This window comes from Cyclopterus lumpus, chromosome 22 (assembly GCF_009769545.1).
Source record: "Cyclopterus lumpus isolate fCycLum1 chromosome 22, fCycLum1.pri, whole genome shotgun sequence".
NCBI lineage: Eukaryota > Metazoa > Chordata > Actinopteri > Perciformes > Cyclopteridae > Cyclopterus > Cyclopterus lumpus.
The window spans coordinates 11,552,281-11,579,158 of record NC_046987.1 but is presented as its reverse complement, the minus strand read 5'-3'; the positions used below and the strand labels follow the sequence as shown (position 1 = coordinate 11,579,158).

Here is a 26,878-nt window from a genome sequence, read left to right as displayed (position 1 = left end):
GCCTCTTCCCTCGTTTGACCAATCACCAGCCAGCTCTGGTCGACCCCCGATGACGCCATTCAAGCATGCCTGCTAGGGGAAGATGTTGAGGTGAGCTCTGAATGTGGATTCTCTTGAAAATAACAGCATAATAACCTTTAATTTACCACATAGTTGCTTCGTTTAGTTAAATATAACACTCAGTTTACTGTTATGATACATTTCTGCTTCATAACCGCAACGTTTTTGTCATTTCAGGCTCCTCTCCAGAGTCTTTACGTCGATACCAATTGGAGGACATCGAAAAACTGCCGCTGCGCACCGCAGCTTCTGCTCTGTAGCCTCACTGCCAGGCTCCGTTTATTCTGGCTTTGCTCCTAAACCCATAATGGAGCATAAACTATACCGTGCCCCTCCAGAGGTCCGGGGTATGACCTCTCTGGACAAAGAGGCCTTCACACAGACGATTACTGTCCCAGCTCTACGGGTACCCACTGGGGTCTTAAACAAGGTGGTAAAGAGCCTGAGGAAGGCGACCATCCAGCGCCCAGGGGTGCCCAGAGTGGTGCAAGATAAAGAGGAGACTAGTGACTTTCGTTTAGTCCTGTTGGACCCCCACAGAGTGTCCTCTCCCAGCTCCTTCAGTGAAGCTGAAGCCGAGGCTCTGAGGTCATTCAGTGTCGCTGAAGAGCTGCAGTACTATGAGTTGCGACTCACCTATCACAACCTGAAGAGTGAAGAAGTGCTGGAGGCTGTGCTCCCTCAGGGTCAGGACGTGACCTCTGGGTTCAGCCGGGTGGGACACATTGCACACATGAACCTGAGGGACCACCAGCTGCCATACAAGAACCTCATAGGTGAGAAGCAGATGTTACAAGGCAAGGATTTCAGCACAAATGAGTAATTTGAGATGTCTGACAAATTAAAAAGGAAAGCCCATAGCATGGTTATTTTGGCTCCTTGTGTACAAGTCTCTGGAAGTTTACATTGTTCAGTCATGTTGAAATGAGACTGTGAAGACAATAGCATGTAATTGACATCCTTCTCATATTAATCAAAACATGTTAAATTGTTAATGTTAGTGACATTTGTTGTTTATCCCCTCATTTATTGAGCTTTTCATTCATTTTGTACCTGTCCATATAGAAGTGAGTGAGTGAATCAGGTATTTGTTAGTGTGCTCTCAAAATTATTACCGTGGAACATACATCTCATAGATGTCCAGCAAGTCAAGTCTCAAGCACATACTTCAGTGCCTCAATATAACTTTAATGCACAATGCTTTGCTTTAAATCAGGTTTCAACTGTGACTTACTGTCATGTGAGCAATCAATTCTCAAGAGGAAAAAATGTTGATGTGTTATCAGAACTATCAACACTTAAATACATTTTCTCAGAAAACGTTTTACACTTTGCATGTGAAGTTTTAAGATTTGTTTTTACTTTTCTTAAATTCTTATGAATGTGTACGTTTCTGATTGGTACCTAACTTAAAGGGCCATGGTTTAACAAAGAAAAGAGTTAGGAAGTCATATTCATTGCTAACATTGTCGCTCCTTCCATTGTAGGTCAAGTCATCATGGACAAAAACCCCGGTGTTACCTGTGTGGTCAATAAGACAAACATGATTGACTCCACCTACCGCAACTTCAAGATGGAGATGCTAGCTGGAGAGGAGAACATGGTTGCTAAAGTAGGTTAAATAAAAAAGTGTCCTTAAATTGCAGTCATTCTCAGATGTCATCAGATCATTTTCTTAAGGTTGATACAATCTTGGTCTGTGCTGCAGGTGAAAGAAAACGGGGTGACGTACGAGTTTGATTTTTCTCATGTGTACTGGAATCCCCGGCTGAGCACCGAGCACCAGCGTGTGGTGCAGCTCGTGAAACGTGGCGACACTGTGTTTGATGTGTTTGCTGGTGTCGGACCTTTCGCCATCCCAGCTGCCCGTTCAGGTGCAAATGTCTTGGCCAACGATCTCAACCCAGAGTCCCACCGATGGCTGCAGCACAACTGCAAACTCAACAAGGTGGAGAAGAAAGTCAGAACCTTCAACTTGGACGGCAGAGCGTTCATCCAGGGGCCCGTGAAACAGGAGCTTCCCGCGCTGCTCAAGGGAAGAGCCGGTGTTCATGTAGTGATGAACCTGCCTGCCTTGGCTCTGGACTTCCTGGATGCATTCAGAGGCCTATTGCACCAGGAGCCTTCCTGTGATGAGAACCTACCCACTGTGCACTGCTACGGCTTCTCTAAAGATGACCACCCTGAGGCGGATGTGGCGGATAGGGCTTCCCACAGCCTCGGGTTCCCCCTGAAGGACCGATGTTCTGTGCATTTTGTGCGGAACGTAGCACCCAACAAAGATATGATGTGTGTGAGTTTCACAGTCCCGAAAGAGGTCCTCTTCAGCGGTGATCAGGAACAGACAGGTGAGAGTTAATCCATGAAACAGTGAGGAATTTAATGATAACTTCAGGGAAAATATTCAAACAAAAACATTAATACTATATATAGTAGAAGCCAGTGGGAGCTCTCTGGAAACATAATTACAGAGGAAACTTCACATCCTCAGTTCTCAAAGCATGAGAGGCTAAACTTTAATAAAACATACTCTGTATAAGAAATAACTTATCCTACAGATAATAGTGTTGCTCAGTTCTTATAAATTCAAGTTTAATCAGACTGCCTAATCTTTGTGTAGTATATTTCATTGCTTTTAAAAGAGCTTAACAAATGTTAGTACATTTTCAAGCAAAAATTGCCAAAATGATCTGTTTCCAGCTTCTCAAATGTTTTGTCACCTGACATAAAAGTAAACTGAAGATATACATCTTTTGGATAAATTACTATCAGAATGCAAAGATGATTTTTTTGTATGTGAATCCCTACTATAATATATAAATAAACCTGTTTCTGATTTACATTAAATGAATAATCTTTATTTGCAGCCGTACCGTAAGAATAGTCAAGCTGTCGCTGTATTTGCATGTTTTAATGTACTGACAGATGGGCCAAAGGCTATTGTTTAAATTTTGGACAATAAAGGTTGACCCCATTAAATTAAAAACATTTTGTTTCTCCACAGAGCCTTCAGCAGAACCAGCTCCAAAGAGACAAAAGTGTGAAGAAGCTACAGATTCGACTCAATCATGATAATGAATCACTAATATAAGGGAACATTTGAGTCGAGTTGTTTTCTTTTTTTCACAAACTGAGTTCAAGAGGTTTTTGAAATAGATGACATTGCATCCTTTCATAAGAAATCACGACATCTCTTTGTTCATACTAGAATGTATTATAACTACTATTATTCAAAGCTTGGTCATGAGTCTTAAGTTGTTTCACTTTTAAGTAAATAAAAAAAAAATGATTGAGCTTTTCATTGTTCATTGTGATTTATTTAAATATAAAATGAATATAAAAAGTAATATACACCGTGATCAAAAATCTGTCATAGCACCATCTACCACAGCAGCGTTTGCCCTCTCTCCTTAATGGTAGTGGTGTGGCTTTTATTGTCCTTTTTAGTCACATTTCTAACCAGCTCTGCATGTGCTCAGCGTTTCAGAGGGAACAGCCCACTGAAAGCATCCTGAATAGCTCGATGACATGCCAAAGCTGAGGTGTATCCTCCAGCTGTGTCCTGAGGCATGGCAGCCCGCACGTGGTTCAGATACCTGAGAACACACAGAGAGCCCTGGTCAGTAACAGCAGTGAGGTATTTTGTAAACATTGTGACTGACTGGCAGCCCCGAGAGCTGCTTTCAAAAAGTAGTTCCTGTAAGTGTAACTTGAGTGTAAGTTTATTCTTCATTAAATCCACACTTGAAGTTATTTTTTCTGGCTCTCCGCGACCCTTTGGCCCTTTGATGAGATCAACGAAGACAGACATACCCATACACTAACACTGGATCACCTTGTGCCTAAAAGCCTCTCCAACATGGCTCTATTAAAGTATTATGGGTGTCTTTTATTTTTTAAGTGCTTACAGATGTATCCTGCCAAAGCCCCTTTTTGGGTTCTTAAGGAAAGCCAAAAGTCACTGTTTATTTTCACATTCATGCACAGACAGAAAAACAGTCGAGCTGTTAATTTATTCTCCACGACTTGTCCCCACAGCGATAGATGCCCCTCTACTCATGAGTTGTGTGTGTGAATATAGGGGGGATTGACCTGTGTCCCCACCCACTCTAATCCTTCCTCCACTGTTTTGTGCCGTCAATCGGGGAGAAACCTGCACACATGTTCTGTGCTGCTCTCTCGTAGCATCTTTACTACAAAGCTAAAAAAGCAAAGTCCTCGAGCAACTGAGACAACACGTAGCCTTGCCTGTCAATACGGTCTCCCCCTACACCTCCCACCCTGTAGAAATCAGAATCCTGGCAGAGAGGGCTAAAGCCCTCACACGAGTCTGGCTTTGTGGCCCCTGTTCCTGTGAGCCGGAGAAACTTCAAAGAGAAACGGGAATCAAGAGCACAGACAGGCCTGTGTGATTTCTGTGCCCATTCTAGCTGCTTTACAGAGTAACATAACACCTCTGTGTGTGTGTGTGTGTGTGTGTGTGTGTGTGTGTGTGTGTGTGTGTGTGTGTGTGTGTGTGTGTGTGTGTGTGTGTGTGTGTGTGAGAGAGAGAGAGAGAGAGAGAGAGAGAGTGATGGACAGGGAGAAAAAAGGCGTTGGTGAGACGACACGCTCAATAGATCATATTTTGCCTTGGTGTTTTATGATTTCTGCTTTCTTCACAATAAATCCTTCACTGAAAATAAAAGCTGAAACATATTCGCTAGCATGCCTGTGGCACAAACACATAAAAGTCAAACATTCACGCGAGATGACCTCGTCTTGTCTTACAATAGACAGTGAAAGTGAGAGTAAGGGCAGCAAGAGATGTCAATCAGGTCTCGCACACAAAGGCCACTCATCACCCACTAGAGAAACAACACACAAGTTCAAAACAGGAGGACCAGTGATTAATAATAACTTCATTAGGCCCAAGCTGCTGTAGCCTGTCCTTCAGAGCACTTGAGGGAGGTCTTCTCATATGGCTTCCTGCATCAGATGAGTGCTATCTATTGATTATATTGTACTGGGCTTTTTTAATGGTGAAAAAAGTGGGCTATTTACAGCCCGGCTAAGTCTGCTCTTCCTGCTAATCTAATCCCCAAGCTACTCATGTGGTCATTCCTTCCAAGAAAGCTGAGAGCTCTGTGTAACTTTATACCTGCCTGCCCCTAAGGAGAGAGGGAGAGAGAGAGAGAAAAAAGAGAACATGAAGGAGAGGGGAGAGGAAGGGAGTGGTGGAGGGGTGGGAAGTAGAAAGAGGAGGGAGGATATGAGGTGAAATCACCTTTGGGTATCATCATCACAAACCCTCTTCCCTTAAACCAACCCTGTCTGCCCTCTGTTCACCCCTAACACCCGAGGTTAGTTCAGTTCTGCTCCATTAACTCAGCGGCCGTATCCACATCTTCCTGTAAAGGCCAGCAGCATACATGTACATACACATGGCCGGCTGTAGCGGAAGCTGAAAGATAAACTCGACTCTTTTCACATGACTGTACTTGACAATGCTGAAACATTAAGAGGGGACTGACAACACCTAATACGTGCAACAACGTGAAATGCATTAAAAACACTTGCCTACAAAAACAGGGAGACTCTTTACACAGCCTTCAATCATAAAACAAGATACAACACACACACACAAACTATACCGCTCTGAAACGGACGCTTCGAGACCCTCCGACGCTACCGTTTCAGTGAGCACTCAGTCTTCACGCCCCCCCCCCCCCCCTCCCCCCCAATTTCCTCTCTCTCTCTGAGGACTGGACTGCCTTTTGTTCGCAGGGCCGTGAAACCCAAGCCGTGTCGGCCGGTAACATCTTTCACTCTCCGGGCCTCACTGGAGCATTAGCTGCAACTCGATATGGGTCTTTTCAAAGCTTCGTATTATTGGGTAAATATGGGTCACTTTGGACTGGCCCATTATGTCGCTTGGGGGGAGTGGGAAAAGACGAGTGCAGGTGATGAAGACAACTGAATGACACAGTATGACAGTGTGCGTGTCAGACTGCAATTGCCACAAGGGAATATCACAGGAGTTTTACCATTAGTATACACACTCAAAAGGAGTGATATATGTTTTGCTAGGTTTTTTTTCTCAGATGAACATCTCAGCACGAGTGTGAAATTTAGATTTTTAATTATTAAAAGCATAATAGATGTTAAAGAGCTTGCATTATTTTACAGACTCTACTCATAGCATCTACTGTAACCCCATTTCTTTCAAAAACCATGTGGATCAAAACTGTTCAGAGCCAAGTTGGCCAACAGCATTTTTCCACTTGGGTCTGGAAGTCTGAATACCTGGGCAATGTCTCCTGCTAATGCTAATAACGGTCAGAAGATTTCCCTGACGGGTCCCTGGAAGTATTCCCCACTCCGGCTGACTGGAAAACGCTGCACAGCCGCATCTCTAATTCAAAGTGAAAAGATAAGTGGCAAAATGTTCCGGTGGGGTTCTGCTTGATTTCCAGCTGGGAATGTGTGGCTTCTCTTTGTGTTTAGATCGACGACGCTGCAGCGGAACGGAGGGTGTTTGGGTTCTTCAGGGAAATGGCACCGAGGTTGGGACTCTGGAGGGAAAACAGCCAATATCAGACGGAGGCGCAGGCTGTGTTGGGCCTCTTGTCTAGACTCCATGTGTTGGCTTGAGTTGGATTAAGAAGAGCTGAGGAAGCCCGGGCTTGATGGAAAAGAAAAGAGGCCTGTAATGCTACAATGGTTATTTCAGCAAGAAGACACTTAATCAACGTACAAACCACAGAACAGACGCACAGGACAATGGAGCGCTCACTGTAGAATTACCGTTTGTGGTTTGGCTGCTTTCATACATAAAGACTTAATAGTTCAAAGAAGATAAACTCAAGCTAAAATAGCTCCAACAGAAACTTGAGGCAATATCTGTATGAATGGGGTTTTCTGAAAGAATCAGAGAGAAATTTATAAGTCCGGCTGTTCTTTAATTTTTCCTGGAGATTTCACTTTCACAGCACCCTCACTGATTCAGGACCAGCATTTGCTTTCACTTCATAAATAATGAGGCCTTTTTTAATTCAGCTTGTCGTCAGCATGAGTCATGACCCAAACAGATTACGCTGAGTTGGCGAGATAAACTATGTATTCTGTTCAATCAAATTTGGACAGAAAAATCTACAAAGAAAAATCAATAAAACCTGCCCTACCTGAGACCATCCCAAGGACTGAAGCCTCATTAGCTATGTTTATCAAAGTGAAGGAGCTTGAACTGGTGTGTTTCCGTGCACAAAGAGGGCAGCTGACAAGCACAGGGAAGGCCAGTCATGAGGCTGCTGGATGGCAGTGCGAATGTCCGGAAGTCTTCCTTTAGCGCTCTGCTGCGGCAGCGGTTGAGGATTCCTGGCCTGGAAATGAAGGGGGCTGGAGCAGGGGGAAGGGGGGTGCAGAGCCACACACCTGCCAGATGATTTGTCATTATAGAGGGGTCAGCACTCAGCTGTCACCCCCTAATCACCCATCCTACCCCTTAAGTCAACCCCCCTTTACCCCCCAAACTCCACTCCAGTCCTCCAAAAACACCCCCTGCATTCCTCAGGCAGCTCCGGTTTCACTCACAGCACTGCTGCCCCATCTGCCCCTCCTTTCTACACTCTGCCCTGAGAGAAAATGTACCCCTGTGAGAGACACAGCACACTGAGCGCATTGTGTATATGTGCGATGTGTGCTTATTCCTCCATGTGTGTGGATACACAATTCACATGTGTTCGAATACATGTTTTTCTAAGGGCAGTGCTGTTTCTATCGGTACCGACAGCGAACCGATGGAGCAGAATTCTACCAGTGGGGAACGTGTGAATTGGTCCAGGCTGCAGTCCAGAAACAAAACCCCCGCAGACAAGCCAAACACAGAGGGCTCTCACAGGTATACTATATCTGTCAACAGACATCTTTCATCACCATAGGTCATAGGTCACTCTTTTTTTCCATTGAATGCAGCTTCCTCTGGGACGTGCAAGTGTGTGAGACAGATCCTCAGCCATCAGCCTACCCACTGTCCATCCGATTATCTCAAGTTGAATGTGAGTGCGTCTGAGGGGGGCTCAATACGGTTACACCATATCCTCACAAGCCTACAGACCCCTTATCCCTTATCGTGTGTCTTATCATCACCACGGACGGACTGAGTCTGCCTCTCTGAGTCCCATAAGAGACGAGGTGAGGGAGGCGGGTGTTAGTTAAGGGGAGAACATGTTTAGAGTGTTAACAGAAGCTTTGGGTGACACTTGACATTAACGCTTATAGAAATAAATTCTCATGCAGAGTGACTGACAACCTGTGAGCTGTCTTCAAGAAGGCAGCTTGTTGGCATCAGTAATAAAGACCAAGTGGTACACTTGTTTTGTGTCTAAGAACAGATACCATTGTGGAGGTGCCCTCGATAAATGCCTATTGTGCTTCTTGTGCCCAAACTTCACTTCCTGCTCCAAGTGTCACCTGTCTTGACTCATCCAGGGCTCTCATGCGTTGGCCTTGCACCTCCTCTGTCTGACCTGATGGGGGCAGTAGAGGTTGGCTGACTGGCTGGGCCACTGCCCTCACACCTAACCGCAGCACCCGAAGGGCTTGTAGAAGCATCACACATCCCGCTAGCCACTAGATACAGAGAGCATCTTTCTTTCGTCTCCTGAGCTGCTACTTGATAACTCTGCCCCCTGGAGAGCTTAGAGGAAGGGGGGGGGGGGGGGGGGGGGGGGGGGGGGGGGGGGGGGGGGGGCGACCAGACTGAAGAGGGAGGACATGACATGACATCAGTGTCATCATAAGCCAAATGGCGCCATAAACGATGGAAGAACATATGCTGTTCAGTGAATGGCTGCTGGCACAAGGCACACCCATACATACACAGCAAAGGAGCATTGATAGTTAAATGTAACATTCTGGGAATAGAGCACCAATACAGAGAGGAAGAAAAGAGTTTTCCCGTGGGGGTGGGTCGCCTCCACAGGTATCTGTTACTGAAGCACCTCAAGCACTGAGGAGATGCAAAGAAGATTTCAATTAGGGAGAAAGATGGGAAAAGAGCAAAGAAAGGGGGATGAAGGAACACAAAAAAGAAGGGAAAGGTACAGCAGGGGGAGGGGGATAATTCATACATCATAGTGGAGAAGCACCTCCTACCATGAGTGGCAAGTCCCTGCAGCCAAGCCCCACAAGACAGGAGTTTGTTTTCTTTCTCCAGCTCTTAAGAGGGGAAAATGAGCCAGCTAATCCCCCTGTACATTGCCGGGCCCTTTGCCCCAGGGGTGATGAGCAGGAGAGAGCCACAGAGTGCAGGTCTGTTGGTGTTTGTGTGAATAACACACAAAGTATGGAGTCATGAGCACCATCAATGCTCAAAATCAAAGCATGCAACTCTAGAAAGCATGCGATCGCTTTACAAACCTCTACACAGATCAGTGTGTGTTAAAATAGCCAGGAGACATCACCTCACCCTGCGCTGGGTGACGGGGTCATCACTGTCGCCTTACGGCCGTGACACAAATAAACATGGAGGCAAGAACGCGGTTTTACTCGGAGTTCCCTGACGGCTGGTGTCTCCTTCGCAGGCATTGGCCTGGTCTGGCCTGTTCATCTTGGGAGGAGACTGCTGGTCTGTCTGGCACACAGCCCACAGAGGGAAAACAATAACACTAAAAGCAGACCTCTTTCAGATGACCAGAATACACACAAGGCAAATGTTTCTCCCGCTCTATCATACTGTAATGTTCCCTTTGTTCCCACCCGCTCTTTGGGTCAGAAATGACTCAGCCACGAGTAAAAAGCCTCCAGTCAACTACAGCGCATGCTTATTTTGAAGCATACTTAAAGAGAAGATCAATATTTGCACAAATCTATGGGGAGGGAAAACAATAGTGATCTGGCCTCCACCAGCTCTGTCTGTTAATGGTCTGTTTACTAAGACAGACAGGATAATGGCCTGGGTGGGGGCTGGTGGGGAGTCGGACAGTGGCCACGCTCCACTCTGTCTCTGATCTAGTTAGTAACGAAGAGAGTAAGCACCTACTGTACAAGAAGCGGAGTATGAAAGCAAGGTGGTGGCTATATGCCGCGAATGAAGATGGAGCCTTGTGTTGACACAGACAAGTTTGCAAGTCAAATAGCAGCGCTTGAACCTCCAGTTTCATTGTGCTTGCACTCTCCTTTGGTTATGCAAATGTTCAATCTGAGAGCCCCGCGGCTGCATTCAAGCTTTTAGATCTAAGCAATGGAAACACTTAAATTGCCAGGGAAGCACTGCACTGAAGTCTATAGTTATTGGCCATGCTGGATCTAGTAAGACAAGACAATGGCATGTGCGATAAGTATGTATTATTGGAAGAAAGTAGGATATCAGATTTCTTCAGATAAGTTCAGCTTTAGTTCTTGGTTATGGTGGCAACCCCAGAGTATTTGAGGAAGCCCCCCCCCCTCTTTTGCAAGAGCCAAATAAACTATTGTTTCCATAAATGGAACCATTTGGCAACGTCACAGAATATTTTAATTTGGCTGAATGAATGCAAAATATGTGCCCTGAGACAATAATAGTAGTAAAAGCAGATCAAAGCAGACTGCTCTTGAGGGAGTCTCATTTGAGGTCATGCTAACTGGCGCCTCAGTCTCCAGCTCATAACTTAAGCATCAACGCTGTGTTTGTGTGAGAGAGAGTGTGTGAGTGCATGACTATTTAAGACCAAGAATACAAGACCCGTCTCTCCAAGGTGCCATCATTCTGCTCTCGTCAGTCTCGGCACTCTGACGTCCCAGTGCTGAACCTTAGGTCTCCCGTGGTCAGGGACCTCTGACCCCCCCCCGGCACTTCCAGCCCCGTCAGGCCCATCAGATGGATGTGCGCCCTGCAGGGATCAGAGAACCTGAAATAACGTGGAAAAGCTATTCATGGCCGTTGATAGAAATTCCTCTGGAGAGGCTGTTCTCTGCATATTGAGTGAAAAAGAAGAATATAATAGATGACTTGCACTTTCATCACAGAGTTAGAAAGGGGAAACAAGGGGAAGGAAATAATGACTTGTATGCTATTTAAACCTCATTTACTCCAATTTAGTGATGGCAGAAATGGATTCAGGAGTACTCTATGGAGCATATCTAGTGGTCCTGCTAACTCCGTGAGCCAAATTCAGGGTCACTGGTAGTGCTCTTGTCCAGCAAGGCCAGAGCTGGAAAGATGAAGAGCTCAGACCTGGAGTCAGGCCAACCAGGCGGGAAGAGGCTAGCAAAGCCGGATGCCAGGAACTGAGGGCTATGATGGCACCACTGACTATTCTGGATATCTCCCTCCCACCAAAGCACTTAACATGCAGTATAAGCCAACACACAAACAAACTAACTAACAGATACACACCATTCACATAAACACGCAGACGCCAAGGGATGCTTGGAAAGCTAAAGAACACAGGCATGAGGAGAGCATCACTCAGAGACCCATTAACCCTTGGCTCCCAACCAGAACAGTGAGCAGGCGTCCTTTAAGCACATGTTAAATGAAGTTGGTCTATGTATGTGTACACAAGTAATTTAGCTTCTTCCGTGTGTCCATGTGTATGTACATATGTCCATAAAAAGACTGAGTTACATTAAATGAAGACTTGTGGGCAGTTTCCAGAGGAAGAAAACTGTTCGTTGTCCTCTGTGTTTATGAAAAAAAAACAGTCAAGGAAGTCTATCCATTGCTATCTAACCCGTCAGCTAGTCACAAATTGTCTGTTTTGGTGAGAGAAAGTGTTCTGAGGACTACTTCCTTGTGCAGAGAAGTGTAACCCCAGGAGAACAGCTACAGACTAAACACTCTGCTCATTCAGCTGCTCCCCTTCACCCCACCGACAAGAGATGGATGCTTGACAAGCCCTCCCAAGAAAACCTCACTTTTTCCACCAATTATAGAAAGCAATGCGTATGGGGGAGGAGGCAAAACTTCATAATATTATACACACTGGCATTTGGCGAAGCACATTGAGCAACCTCTGTCAGAAAGAGATGGGCTAATTTCAGGGCGACCTGTGCCAACACAAACAACTGTTCTGGCTAGCTTTCATTGTCAGCACTTGAGGTTTGAGTCAAATTTTTCAACGCTCCGCAACCAATTTCTCTTTCCCCTCTTTTTTTCCCCCCATATGATTTGTCCTTGTCCAAGATCCCAGTCAGTCTTTCATCGCCCACGCAGAGCTTTAACAGTATTCTTGTAGAGCACAAACTCAGACCCAGATGCTCATCCACACACACACACACACACACACACACACACACACACACACACACACACACACACACACACACACACACACACACACACACACACACACACACACACACACACACACACACACACACACACACACACACACACACACACACACACACACACACACACACACACACACACACACACACACACACACACACACACACACACACAAACTGAAAACAGGACGTAACTTTTTCTTTCAGGTCGTCAGCATGTGTCTAGGTGAGCTCATGTACAGAAACTTACTTATTTTATCTATAATGCAGGCACGTCTGAATTGGTGCTGTATATTTTGATGTGCTTCCATTTGGGTGATGTCCGTTAGCAGGCGCAGGGTCCGCGTGAGTTAAAACAGCTACTGCTTCAGTCTCTGGCTGCTGGGATTCATATCACAGCCATGTCAACGTAAACATCATATGTTTCCGTTTGCGTCTCCAAAGCCATATTTACTTCACTTTGATTTTGTTTATTAGAGGGTTTTACTGTTCAACATAAAAGCAAGGAGCCATGGCGGTATATTCGGAGTACAGGCTGTAATACTACATTCATAGCCTACTCTTAACTATCATGGCTCACGCATGGTTCTGGGTCTGTGCCAGTCAATGAGATGGACAGCACTGTATTGCCATTATAGATACCTCACACAGTAGGAGTCCTAGCCTCTGTGGCAAATCACATGCACCTATGCACATCAGGGGAGGAGCGTTTGGTTACGTATGTGTGTGTGTGTGTGTGTGAAGGGGGGTTGATGTTGAGGTGTAAGCTGAATGGACACTTTTGGAGGCCTCTGTAGCCTGAACATGCAGCCTTTCCTCTGCGCCAGTATTGAGGCAGCTGTCTTTAATAGAAGAGCTCAGCTCAGCCCATATTTATTCAGGTACAGCTGACAGAGAGGGAGAGACAGTGAAAGAGGCGTGGACCATCTTTTTCCTGGCAGCCGTGCAGCACTCCTGCGGTTTTTTGGGGGCAAAGGGACAAGGCGAAAAAGACACAGACACTGTGACAGAGGGAAAGGAGCGGCGTGAAAGAAAAGAACGAGTTGAAAAAAAACACGGCTCCAGTGAGTCCTGTGTTGACTGGACATCCTGTGCAACACACCAGCCCCAGAGGCCCCGGGGCCACCGGGGAGGGGGGTGTGTGAGCTCAACTCTCCAGTCTCTCTTGATGGCTGTGTCCAAGACAAATCACCAGCGGTGCTGCTGTCACCGTAGGCCTTGACCAAGACAAACAGCCATGTTTTAAAATAAGTACCTGCCCCCTCACAGCCCCTTTCACCTCATCCACACTCAGGCACATCCATATCTCCTCGTACAATCAAGCATATTCCCTTCACAGGTCATAGGACTGGAGCTGTAGTCCAAGGCTTTACACTGGGGACTCACTTTTCACCCTCTCAACGCTGTCTGCATTCACACACACACACACACACACACACACACACACACACACACACACACACACACACACACACACACACACACACACACACACACACACACACACACACACACACACACACACACACACACACACACACACACACACACACACACACACACACACACACACACACACACACACACACACACACACACACACACACACACACACACACACACACACCTGGGACTGCAATAACAGGGGTGAGAGTGAGTGTGTATGACACAAAATGTTTAGCGGGGTTAAGGGACACCAGATGATGTGTATGTGCAAGCTTGATCGTCTACGCACTTCCGAGTTTGCAAGCATAAAACCTCAAACTTAGCTGAATCACAAACTGCCAACTGCGCACAAGTGTCAGCACAATTCCTGGCTTTTACTTAACAGCACCTTGCATCTTGGGAGTTGTGGTTTGTCTGAATGATCCTGACTGTGTTGCTGCCTGCGGCCTGCACCAGTGGGACTGGCGTTCCTCACTGAACTCAACCTCATTTATCTCTATGGCAGAGCCCTTTCTATCCAGCATCGGTCCTCCTGGACCCCTGAACTGCTGACTCCAGGCCCTCCCTCCTCTTCCTCCCTCCTCCTCCTCTGAGCTCCAGCATGCGGCAAAAATTGTGAGATGCGTTTCATCTGCATATTGATCAGCCTGGCCAAAAGAAGAAGGACCTCAGCACTTCACTGAATACATAATGTAAATAAGTACCAGTTATTCTGCTTAAACTCACCCACAAACCTTTAAGGAAAAAGTTTCACCTTAAGTAGTTGATTTTACAGGTAATTAGGTCAATGTGATTGTGCAACAAAAGTCAATAGCAGCGTTTGTCGAAAGAATACAGAAGAATAAACTAGAAAACACATAACATGCTGACAATATGTACAAATCTGCACCTCTCAGCCAAATGAAGGTTATTGTCAGGGTGAAGCAGGGCTGAAAGTCAATGAGGTTGCCCAAAAAGAACATGACCCCGTTTTGCTCCTGTCACCTAATAAAAGCAGCCCGCTCTCAGTGTGTGGGCAGCCTTTAGTGCCAGCCAGTTGCAGTGCAGATGGCTGGGTGCTGGGCTGTCTGATGGATAGCTTACATTCGGCAAAGACTGGACCTATGGCGTTGTGGATTGATTTGACCGAAGGGGCCGTCTGGGAAAGCACTTCCTGTGTGTGTTAATGGACACTCCTACAGAGGCACTGTGGTGGCTTGTGGCAGGGATATGGTTGTTACTCCCTCTCTCACTCTCCCAGCCCTCCTCCTCCTCATTTGCTTTCACTCTCCCAGTTAATCAGAGGAGAGTCAAATAAGACAAGCCAGGCTTTCCAAGCAGACTGACTCTCTAGCAGCTCTCTAACTCAACACCAAAAACTTTAACAATACACTAGCAGTACAGTAGCGATGTGCAGAATATAAAAAAAACTTAAGTAGAATTGAAGTGTAATCAGAAACACTTTATATTACCAAAAGATCGTAGAATATAACTGCAAATTGATAGGTTGGTCCTTGGAAAGAACATTTTAATTTGGCATCAATCATAAGATAAGATAAGCAATATTGAGACAGTATTCAGTTGGTATATTTTTAAATAATGAATTACAATTAGCTGCTATTATAAGTAAGTGCATGGCAGTCAGCTGAACTTTTACTCAAATCTGTTTTTAAGGAAATCTCACTGGAAATCAAGTGTCTCTAGATTTCTGACAGCCTATTTGGCACCTAATTACATAGTTATTTCTATTAAACTTACAAAGAACTTTTGAGGAAATTATGGACCCATTGTTTTTCTTAAATCATTAAACTTGACAACTCTGCTTATCTAAAAAGGTACAAAATAATCATAAGTCAGTCCCTGGCTGGGCCGATGTGTGAGTGTGTAAATATGTTTGTACCCAAGTCTGCCCAGCTGCTCCAGTTCAGGCACTGGGGGTCCGTATGTCACAACTTGAAGGGGCTTGTAGTGGTACAGAACTTCCTCTATCTTGGGAGGAGGCTGAAGAGACACCGTCTGATGCTGAAAAAAACAAACAGTGAGACAACATTCAACACAGGACAATAGTCTTCATTGTCTCAGTAAGTATGCAGTGCAACCCTGGAAACTACAGCTATGAAACAATTATGATGACACAAACAGGAAAAGGCGTAATGCCAATCAAACTGCAGCATTAGCAACCACCAGTTCTTGACTAACTGGTTTTGCAATAGGAGTTTTGTCTAACAACATTTTCCCTTTCCCCGGGCGCTGCTGGAACAATGACTGAGTATGTCTAGTTTTGTTGTCTACTCGTGTATTATGAAATTAAGCAAATCCTCAAGATTCAACAAAAATATTTAATTGCTGTGTCTTCTACAGTCAATTAGACCTGTAGTGTCAAGCTGAGAAAACTAGTCTGTTTTATAAAACCCCTTCAAGCCGTAAGTACTCAAAGTTGAGATTTCAGTCGGGCTACTCCAGTTCCTAATGCTCTTGACCATGCTGATGGAGTGAGAAACATGATACTTCTTGGAGGACACAGTAGAATTGTTCGATTTGGGGCTCTGCCATCAAAGGGGAATTTCCACACAGCGTCAGACCACTTTGTTTTCTCCAGCATTAAAGTAATGAGACTCAGAAGATGAGCCAGACTCATGAAACAAGCCTGGAATTAAAAAGATGATGTCTAAACAAACAATTACTATTTTAGAGTGTAGCAAACAAACTCACAGACAAAGGAGAGATAAAAAGATAAGAGAGAAAGCAAAGAAAAGAGTAGTGGGGGAGTGTAAACAACAGAACACAGAGGGGAGCTGATGAAAACCAAACTAAACGAATAACATGTGCCCCGCGGCCTCAGACTGCCTGCCCTCACACATGCTTTGGCCCATGCGAACACACACACACACACACACACACCTGAGCTAGAAGTTACAATAGCACCAAATGATGAACACTTAAACAGCAATGGAGACAGGAGTTTCTGAGCCAAACACATGGTGGTAATTGTTTTAACCAGGCCAGTGTGTAAGATAGACAAAACAATAACCACACACAGAAAATGTATACTGTATTCATAAAACTTTATACAGCAACATCTAGAGTTAAAGAAATGCAGGATTTATTTTTCTACACTTTTCTTTAACATGATCATCAACTACTTTAGTTTCCTTAATTTCCCAGTAGGTTGGGGTAATATGAAAATAAATACCGTTAGACAGTATAAATGTTGTTAGTGATGTCAGATATTTAATTCACTATACTAAGAAAAGAAAAGAGACTCCTGTCGACGTATCTTATTCATAAACAGCTATTTAGTTGCTTTTTCACAGAAAATATACTACATCAGGATATATCACAATATAAAATGACAGACTGATACAGGATTTTATCCATATCCTCCAGTCCCGTTTCCCAGAATGGGATTCAACTTTCTTAACAGAACAAGCCTGAACCTGTTGCATTCAACGGGGGTTTATACATGCAGGTGGCAGAACATCACTCAAAACAGAACAAAAGTGTTTTGGTGAAATACACTTAAAACTACTGTTTCTGAAATAACTAACTATACAAATAAGTATCATCTTTTCCATGATTGATTGATTTCTTTTTATATAATAAATCAAATCACATCAGTCACATTAAACTTTTGCTCTTTGACTGTAAGGGATGCCAACATGTGGCATGTATCCATGTTGGGTCACTTACTATAATGCAAAATAATAGGAAGAAAACACAAAACCTAATCAAATAATGGACCCATAATCAGATTTTATTTTAGCCCACTATTTAAATGCCTTAGATTGTTGCGCACACACACACACACACACACACACACACACACACACACACACACACACACACACACACACACACACACACACACACACACACACACACACACACACACACACACACACACACACACACACACACACACACACACACACACACACACACACACACACACACACACACACACACACACACACACACACACACACACACACACACACACACACACACACACACACACACTTCTCTATGGCTTTCATTCAACCTTTAACCCCAAGGTGCCAGTGATCCCTTCTACAGTCCCATCCATTCATCCAACAGTGGAGCCCTACCACAGGCTAATGAAACCCAGACCAACCTACCCAAACCCAGTTACTCTCCCTCACTTCTGCACTCCTTCAGTCCCTCCATCCATCTTGTTTCAGACTTTCAGCACTGTTTAACTCCTCTACTGCGCCAATCACAGAGACGCACTGGGAAGACGGGGTGGAGGGGGAAGAAGAAGAAAACTAGAGTAGGAGAGGCAAATTGAGTTGCCGATAGCTAAAGAGCAATAAATCAGATTTTTGAGCGACAGACAGAACAGAGCCAACCCCCACAAATGTCTGTTGCATTCCTCTACAAGGGCACCTTGAAAACTGGCAGACACATCATCATGAACAAACACAGCATAAGACATGCATACACAAGAATAAGCTTTGCTCTTCTGAATATATCTACAAAAATTAGTAAATGAAAGTTTTTTGTTACTCTTAAGCTGCTTTGATGCAAGATAAGCCATCTGACAGTCCATCCAACGCAGAGCTGTGCGGTCTCAGACATGCTCCATCCTCCACTCCACCTAATAATACTGTTGAAGCTTTCAATCATGAACTCATCGTGTCCTATTAAAAGCCTGTGTGAATTACAGCATGTGAATGTTGCTTTCCAAATGCTCCGGTGAAAGAAAGCAACAGAAGGGGAGAGAGAGGGGACCCCCAGCCAGGCCCAGCAGAGCAGAAATGGCTGAGGGACAAGGGGCCACTGGAACAACACCGATGAAAGAGCCAACACAAACATCTGCTTTTCACATCACAGAGGCCCACCTTACTACATATATGACATTATGTGTGCCTTCATGATGCTTTAAAGTGTGTGTATAACTGGTATTTAAGACTCTTATAATACCCTTGTGACACTAAAATGAAACTCTGGGGGTCATCAATCTCAATAAAACCACAGGGGAGGATGATTTGAGTAAATCACAATTGCACCAGAGAGACTAGTCCTGCTTCTCCTGGTATTGTGATCCTCCTACATTTAACCTCAAGGTCCAGGCAGAGTTATATTGCTATGATCTAGCAATACCAGCTTCAATTTCTAGGAGTCAAACACATTTTAAAAAGTCACATCACTTTCAAGGTATGAGGGGTCTGCCCCTGAGGCATAGCACCAAATTCTACATTTAAAAACAAGAGATGGATGGGGTCAGGAGTGCTCCTAGTTTTTTACACAATGTAACAATGATAAGCCCGATCTTTAAAATATCTTCCTAAAACTCAGTTTTATAGATGTTGTCTTGCAACATTCGTCATTGTATTAACTGCCAATAACCTCCAATGTTTTGAAGTATTACTTCTACTTCCATGCTTTGACCATTTGTACTTTCATATTTTCCTAAAGATAGAAAGTGATACTAAGTAAAGGAGGAGGTCTTATCCAATGTCCACAATGCCAATCTTGATCAAAAGCTCAGTGGTCAACAGCTCAAATACTGGGTGACCACAAAGAATGCCACCAGAAATACGTGCCACACACACACACACACACACACACACACACACACACACACTCCTGGCCCCCCCATCTCTCCTCTGACTTTGCAGCTCAGCAGGACACACCAAGGTCGCTGAGACTTAGCTCTCCATCAGCACCTCCCCACCACATCCACACACACCCTCACACACATCCACACACATACAGCAACATACACTTGCAAGCTTCCCGAGGGTTTGAAGGGGCCACAGCTGGGTCCAGCAGAGCTCCAGAGGCTGCTAGACTCTCGTCACTAATGCACAAAGTGATAATGAGATCAATGGAAAGGGAAACAGCGGTCGTCATTGTACAGGGGATACAATGAATAATCCTCGTTAGGGACCATCCTAGTGTCACACCTTCTGCCCTGGCACTGCCAGTGCTTCTGTATGGATAAAGAGCTTTGTGCTGCCCACTGAGCAGCAAGTAGCAAATGTAAAAGCTGCTGTACGCACAGTGCCTCCCCTCGCCTTACGAGTTTAAATATAACCGCCGGTCTAATGGCAGCTGCCCCAGTGCAAAGCTCCTAAAGCTGACAACTCCTTTTTCTGCTAGGCTGGGCTAGGCCTGTCCATGGGTAAGGGGTACTGAGGCCAACCTAGCAGGGCCAAGCCAGGGGCAGAGGTGTGAATGTCCACATGTGCTGGTGCCAATCAGGGCCGAAGGTTCTCTTTACCCCCTGAGCTGACCCCTTTTCCACAAGACTCCACAGCTAACCTACATGCCAGCAATCCAATAACAAGGAAAAGGCCAAGGGGCAACGCACTCTCCCATATACAACTATTGGTTTGTGAAAATGTGTAAACAATACCAAATTTATATAAACAACAACAAACAACATCTGTGTCTGGTACTATTTGTATAAAGAGTGTGAATAAGGCAAATGGAAATAACAATGAAAATAGTAAAAGAGTGAGTAAGGGATTGGGGGGAGTATGGAGCGACACCTCACAGGTAAAACAGGTTAGGTCAGTCTGCCAGAGTAAAGCAAGGCAGAGCTTGGCCTGTGCTGACGAGTACGTCTGCCAAGCAGAGGTCACTGTAGAGGACAACTTAACCAAGTAAATCAGGCGTGAGCAAACAAGCTCACACTGTGTGTGTGTGTGTGTGTGTGTGTGTGTGTGTGTGTGTGTGTGTTTTCTATGGTATTCAAATACCACTGCCTAAGTGTAGAATGGAATAAAGCTAGCGAGAACCCAGGCATATTTCAGTCAGCTACACATCTATGTTTAGGGATAAACTTTCCACCCACATTTGGCTGACTGTGTATGCGAGTTGCTCTTTGTTTATGTGTGTGTGCCTTCTGCTTTCATTAGGTGCCCATGCTGGCCTCGTCAGGTATGTCAGCTGCTCTGTCGTCTGTGAGGAGTGAAGCAGTGCTGGAACCTAGGACCTTTCATCTAAGATGGCGCTGAAAGCTGCCCCAAGGTGGAGAGATTCCCCATCGGTCACTGCTTTCAGGAATGGGAGACTGTAGCAGCTGAGGACAATCCCCAACCTCACACATACGCGACACATACGCGACTAGAAAACCCGATAACTTCACTGGCAAAAACAAACAAAGCCAACATGCTTGAAAACTATCAAAGGCACATTTATTCATACAATTCTTAAATCAAATATAAATATTTACACTTTTATAATAACCCTCACCTCATCTGCTGCTCTGAGCAGGTGCCAAGCACGACGACTCTGGTCATCGTGCTTGGCACTGAAGCTGGTTTTATGTGTCAGACAACAATAAGCAAACCTGTTTAAACAGTGAATCGTTGCCTCCCTCCTTCACAGAGAGTTTCTTTTGATATCAGCGGACGTCTATTTTAAAAAGACACTTTATTCTTCAAAGGATGTTTACTCAGAGTGGGTGAGGGGAGTGTACGTTTATGTGTGTGTGCATGCACCCGTACATGTGTCTGGGTTCAATAGAGTGCCTACAAAGTGAGGGATTAGTGAGGGATTCTAGACCATTCCTGAGGCAAGACCAGGCCCATCCCACCTCACATCACACCTGGACCGAGACTACTTTCTCTCAGGATCGGCTAACTTCCTCAAGCATCCATTCACCAACATGTTAACACGCAACCAGAATAATCAGGATCAGGGTTGGAGTCTCCTTCACCAACCCTAGGCAAAGAGTAGTGCCAGAAAGATGTCTGAGATGTCCCCTTGCATGTTCCCAGTAAACAACATGACACAACTAGATGCAATGTTAGATCACTCTCTAAATAAAGACTGGGAAAGCTGAGGAAGAATCGGCATCCTCACGTTCCATGGATCAAATGGCTTAAAGACTGGCAGAGAGGTCATTCCTGCTGACTGAATATTTTGATTGCATATTATTATTTGTTGGGAGACATGTTTCTCACAATTTCCAAGAACCACAAAAGGAAATTACTTGTTTTGTTTGACCAACGGTCAAAAATCCAAAGACGATCCGTTTACAGAGAAAAACTGGAGAAATGGTTGCCCAATTTCAACTTCTTCCTCCCGGATAAAGGTGTATGGTCCCATGGTGTTGAACAAAGCGTTATAAAATCAGCTTTGTTCAAGCAGCCATCACTCAGATGCACAAGTTCTAGCAACATTGCAAAGATGCTATAGAGGCAATGCATATTTATTTATTTATTCTAGTGGTTGAAGTGATTATTGGAGCCTTGACTACTTTAATCATGTCCATCTATTGTCTGTGTTGGAAATGTGTAGAGATGGATGCCTTGTCGACTGCAAATTAGTCAGCACTAATTGGTTTTCCTGTCAGTGAAGAGAGGAACACACGTCTTAAATGTGTAAAAGGCACATCATGGAAATGTCTACCATGTTTGTAAATGTGTTTTTACATTTGCCTCCCCTAATTCCTGCAGAAGAAAAACTGAAACCTTGCTTGGAACAAGGGACCACAAACTCGCAGATAAATGAATTCCAGCGATCTACAGGAATCCACCGCTCTGTGTTGAAACCCCACCAAGTCAAACAGAAGTCATTCTTATGGACTCTGAAATGAAGGAAAATCCAAACCCACACGTTCCCCTGACTCAAGTCTCACAGTCCAACTGAGCAGATGCATGGTGAGAGCTCTGCTACACCAACAGGAGCTGAGGGACGGGAGGATGAAAAGAAATGGGAAGAAAGAAAGTGAGGAAAAACAGCCACAGACGAAGCCAAAAGCAACACAACTGTGCTGCTTCTCTCTCCATCAGCACGTTCAACTTTATGCTGTATATCAAAAGAGAGTCCGAGTACTAATCCTTTTTTTGGATCAATTCAATGTCTTTCTACTGGTGGTGGATGTGCCAGTTGTCTCTTTGGGGTTTAATGAGTAAATGAATGCTTCTGTTAATTCCTCCTGATTATTACTCCATCGGAATATCTAATCGAGTTCTTTCAAAGAGCTATGTCAGTGGAACACACATTAAAATGGGCAGAATAGGCAAACAAAGACGATAAAATACAGAGCGAGTTGGGTTATACCTGTGCTTGAGCCTAGGTGAGTACGAAGCAGATATCTCTCACACGCTTCACTAAACTGTGGGAAGACAACCATGCCTCATGAGGGTTGCTGTGAAGGGGGTGGGGGTGATGACACAGACTATCTCATCACAGTAAAATGAAAATAAACGGCTGAAAACCTGAACGCTAGCCAAATGGAAGGTCTCCTCAGACACAGTGAGCACAAAGCTGCAACCCTCAGAGCGGCCACAGCCGTGAGCCCACATGCTCTCTCTGTGGGTCCCACCGTTCACCCACAGGAATGTGATGACATGTCTGAAGGGGGAGGGCTCCGTTCCCACAATGAAGACGCACCGGCCATTAAGGAACATCTTCCCTTTGAAGGTCTGGACTGTTATCAGCACTCTATTGTCAACAAGCACTGCACATGAAGTATAAATGATCACTACGCTAAAATTACACCAAAACCATTCAAACCCAAAGTACCTCCAGCAGATATATTTGTACCACCATGTGACCTTAACCTGCTCATTGTAAATATAGAAGCCATTTGTTCATTTATGGTATGTACAGCTTCTTCAAGTGCTCATTTCACTCTGGTCAAGCTGCAAGAAGCAAAGCCAACTCTGACAAATGGATGCATGAAGTTGGTGTTCAGACCCACACTACTCCTTCTTGAAAAGGTGTGGCCCCCTCATCAATGATGGGTAGAGTTCTGAAAATCTTTAATCATAGAATAGTATTACTCCCATAAAAAGAAAAGCTAAAAGAAAAGTAAAAATAACCCTTTCACAAACCTCAGGCAAGTATATAAAAGCACTTGTTCAATGAACTATAAAGTAAAAATTACATTCTGTTTTAATATATTTAGTGTTTGAGCGCCAGAAATCTTCACAAGTCAGTTTATGCAAGTTTCAAGTCTTTGGTCGATCGTCTGAGTCAAGTGCCAAGTCTCTCTTTGGAATAAGTGTTGCATCCGCTATGCATCAGGTCACAAATAGCCACTGTGCAACGTGGTTATTTCTAGGGAATGCACTTTGCTATGCATGGTGATTATCTGTAATTTATTTCTATTTAATACAAGTATTATTTTTTTATCGACATGACATTTTTGATAAGATTACCATAAAATATTATACTTGCTACCTGTGAAGCCCTTTGTTGCCTGTATCGGTTATCTTGAAATGGACTTAGGATGGGTGCTGCATATGTTTTGCCTTCTCCAAAAGCACAGGTACCCAATACAATATAACTATTCCTTTAAAGCATCTATGAACATAATAATAGCAGGCCCATCTTTGAATGAAGTGAAAATATATATTTGAATGAAAATATACATAAATATTAAGAAGGAGACTTGTCTGTTGTGCGTAAAGCCAAACATCCATCCATATTTTCTCTTTTCCTATGCATTACAAAAAATGTTTCCTAAATATGTATATGTTTATGTATGACTGGCAGCCAATTTAGTGAAATCCAAGATTAGTTTTACTAGCGACATTCTCTTCAATAAATGTACCATCGGGCTTCAAACAGAAAGCAACCAATGTGAATTAACAGACTAGTTTAAATAAAAAGGTATAAATGTAGGAAAATAAAAAGTAAAAGTACAGTTCCTAAAAATAACTACCATTTTACTTATTTGTGTATCGAGATACTACCCATCCATGACCCTTATTAATTTGAATGAGCCCACTTTCTTTATGCAGTGAGGGTGGCACCCTCACTGCATAAAGAAAGTGGGCTCAAGGAGGAAGGATTTGACAAAAATATTCACAGCTGGCCTAATTTGTTAACATTCCTGGTAAATTACTGTGCAACATGAAATCAGTATTTCGACTGTTTACCTCTCGGTTGCTGAAGAGGAAAGTAAAATAATTAATGTCGAAAACTTGGCAAACGCATCCTCGTCATATCATAAAGCACTGTTAGCTTCTGATAGGCCTTAAAACTCATAGATGGATCTGACGGATTCCTGGATTATAATTCAATGTCTCACAAGTACCTGAAATGACACGCCCCCACCAACCCCACCCTTGCATTTTTTTGAGCGCAGGGCAAGAGTCCATTGCTTTGAATTGATATGTACAGTTTGAACTGGCATTAAAGGTCTATAATAAGTCTAAAGTTGCACTCACCATATGGATTCCAGTTGAGAATAGACTGGTAGGTTTGACTGCCTGTTTCTGCTGCTCTATCTGGGTCTCCAGCTTGGCAGCACGGACCTTGTGTTGGGCGAGCAAGATGGTGGCAGGAAGTTGGGACTGCTCCTGGTGAGACAAATGGGATTTTGGGATGAGAATGTTAATCTTGGTGTGTGATACATGCCACAAAGTGCTTCATCAGGAAGTGCTCATCAAAAACAGCTTGACACTTGTATGTATATGTTGAGTCCCATCTACCCCAGCCCCCATCAGAATAGGGTCTTTTCAGGCCACATTATTGATGCAAGCCATATCCACATTACTGTGGCACTGCAGGGGACGCTACAAGTGCACTGCGCCGCCTTTACCTCCATTAAAAGCAAGGTCGGACATTTCAATTTCTCAAGTGGAGTGTTGCCAAGCACTGAAGTCTAAGAAAACAAGCTTGGATACTTTGTTCACTCAAAGGTTAGGACATTTTTGATCGGGTGGACAGCAATTGTAGGACAGTCTAGAGGTGTCTTAGCATTTAAAAATGAACCAAAAAGAGATTTAAATCGCTTCCAACACATCTGATATCAAACATTTACCACTTTCATTCATGCTAGTTGGCTATTTTGGACAGGTGAATGTAGTGCTTTATTTGGATGGCATCCATCAATCCATCCATGATTCTCATTTTACAAAGATATTTAGAAAAAGGTTAATAAGTTCAAGAAAGAATATAAGCCTGCAGACAAATAATTTAAAATGTATGTTTACATTAGAGAAAAACAATAATCAAGAAGTGTGTCACTTGTTCCCAGTGATGCGTTTTATTTAACCGCTAGTTCAGCAAACAGCAACAAGGAATCTAAATATATGGGTTGGTGTATATGTATGAGAACAGTGAGCTGACCACAGGGATGTACAGATGTCAAAGCTCAGGACAGTTCCCCTAGGGGGGTAGGAGCTGATCTCATCTGCCTACAGTCAACAGGCCCTGTGCCTTAAACAAACAAACACACAGCTTAGGCTGCTATCTGCGTGGTCCTTCAGCAGCCCGCTCTGCAGGAACAATCACTTCCAAAGCCTGCAGCTCAACACAATGGAGCCAGGAGGCTTTGGAATCACAGAATGAAAACAATGCAATCCCCTAGCACAATGACTGGTAATAATCTCTTAATGATCCACAGCCATGAACCCTCAGGCTGATGGGGTGTGTGTATATGTGTGTGCTTATGTGTGTGTGTGTCAGATATGGAACATCTGCCCTAATGTCACTGCTTTTGTCTTCACCAGACTGTGGACAAATGTACATGAAACATGCGTGTATCTCACCAGTTCATCCAGCAGAGCCTGCTTGTTCTTCCTCTTGGCCTGGAGCTGCCTCTGCTCCTCCTGCAGCAAATCCAGTCTCCGCTGCTCATTGCCCTGCTGCTCCAACAAGATCAGCTCCTCCACTTCCTCCTGCTCTCTTGTCTGAAGAGAGCAGGGATGTTGAAAAAGCTTGTCACATATTTGACTAAAAGGCTGAATTCCAACCAGCCCCAGCATGCCATATTGTACTTGACCCTACACTCTGACTTCTCCTAGGGTGGGAGCAAGCAAGAAGAAAATGCCTTCCAGCATTTATTTTAACATGTAATAATCATCATTATTGAAGGTATTATACATGTTTGGGAAAATACTAGTACATACCAGTTTAACCTTATTCTTCTGGATGAGATCTCTGTTCTCTTTCTGGTACTGCTCCATCTGCAGCTTGGTGTTCTCCACATCAATGTTGTTTGTCAGGTTATACACTATATGAAGCAGACACAAACCAGCATTAAAAGGGACAGTATACTCCATTAGAAGTGCATTTTGGATAGTCGAACAGCTTCAGAGCCTCCTCTGCACACATTTTTCCTACGCCAGATAGGTATTTCTTTAATCAAAACTGACTGTCCGATATTCACATCAACTGATTGGCCAGTTGTGCGGAGGTGAAAAAGAAG

General features: G+C 44.2%; 2 protein-coding genes across 4 annotated transcripts in view; one reads left to right on the top strand and one right to left on the bottom strand.

Annotated features, from left to right (window-relative positions):
* The first annotated feature begins 51 nt into the window (after window positions 1-51).
* Window positions 52-3,356, top strand: trmt5 (tRNA methyltransferase 5). Its single transcript, XM_034562931.1, has 5 exons — window positions 52-90; window positions 238-836; window positions 1,548-1,672; window positions 1,769-2,408; window positions 3,065-3,356. The coding sequence occupies exons 1-5, from the start codon at window positions 83-85 to the stop codon at window positions 3,130-3,132; spliced, it is 1,440 nt and encodes a 479-aa protein (XP_034418822.1). The 5' UTR covers window positions 52-82; the 3' UTR covers window positions 3,133-3,356.
* mnat1 (MNAT1 component of CDK activating kinase) overlaps window positions 3,356-26,878 on the bottom strand; it is a 31,631-nt gene continuing 8,108 nt past the window's right edge. The window contains exons 4-9 of one of the 3 annotated variants that reach the window (XM_034562935.1): window positions 26,580-26,683; window positions 26,220-26,360; window positions 24,894-25,025; window positions 15,638-15,759; window positions 10,763-10,910; window positions 3,551-3,656 (exon numbers count right to left, since the gene is read on the bottom strand). In XM_034562935.1, the coding sequence (XP_034418826.1) occupies window positions 10,796-10,910; window positions 15,638-15,759; window positions 24,894-25,025; window positions 26,220-26,360; window positions 26,580-26,683 (614 nt within the window). In that variant the 3' untranslated portion in view covers window positions 3,551-3,656; window positions 10,763-10,795. Of the gene's footprint in view, window positions 3,657-5,790; window positions 6,615-10,762; window positions 10,911-15,637; window positions 15,760-24,893; window positions 25,026-26,219; window positions 26,361-26,579; window positions 26,684-26,878 lie in introns of those variants that run through there. The other 2 variants (XM_034562934.1, XM_034562936.1) reach the window with 2 other exon arrangements.

Excerpts from the sequence above, each read along its gene's own strand:
- trmt5 (XM_034562931.1), top strand. Across the intron at positions 1,673-1,768 it reads AGGAGAACATGGTTGCTAAA|GTGAAAGAAAACGGGGTGAC; the intron begins GTAGGTTAAATA and ends TCTGTGCTGCAG. Across the intron at positions 2,409-3,064 it reads CGGTGATCAGGAACAGACAG|AGCCTTCAGCAGAACCAGCT; the intron begins GTGAGAGTTAAT and ends GTTTCTCCACAG.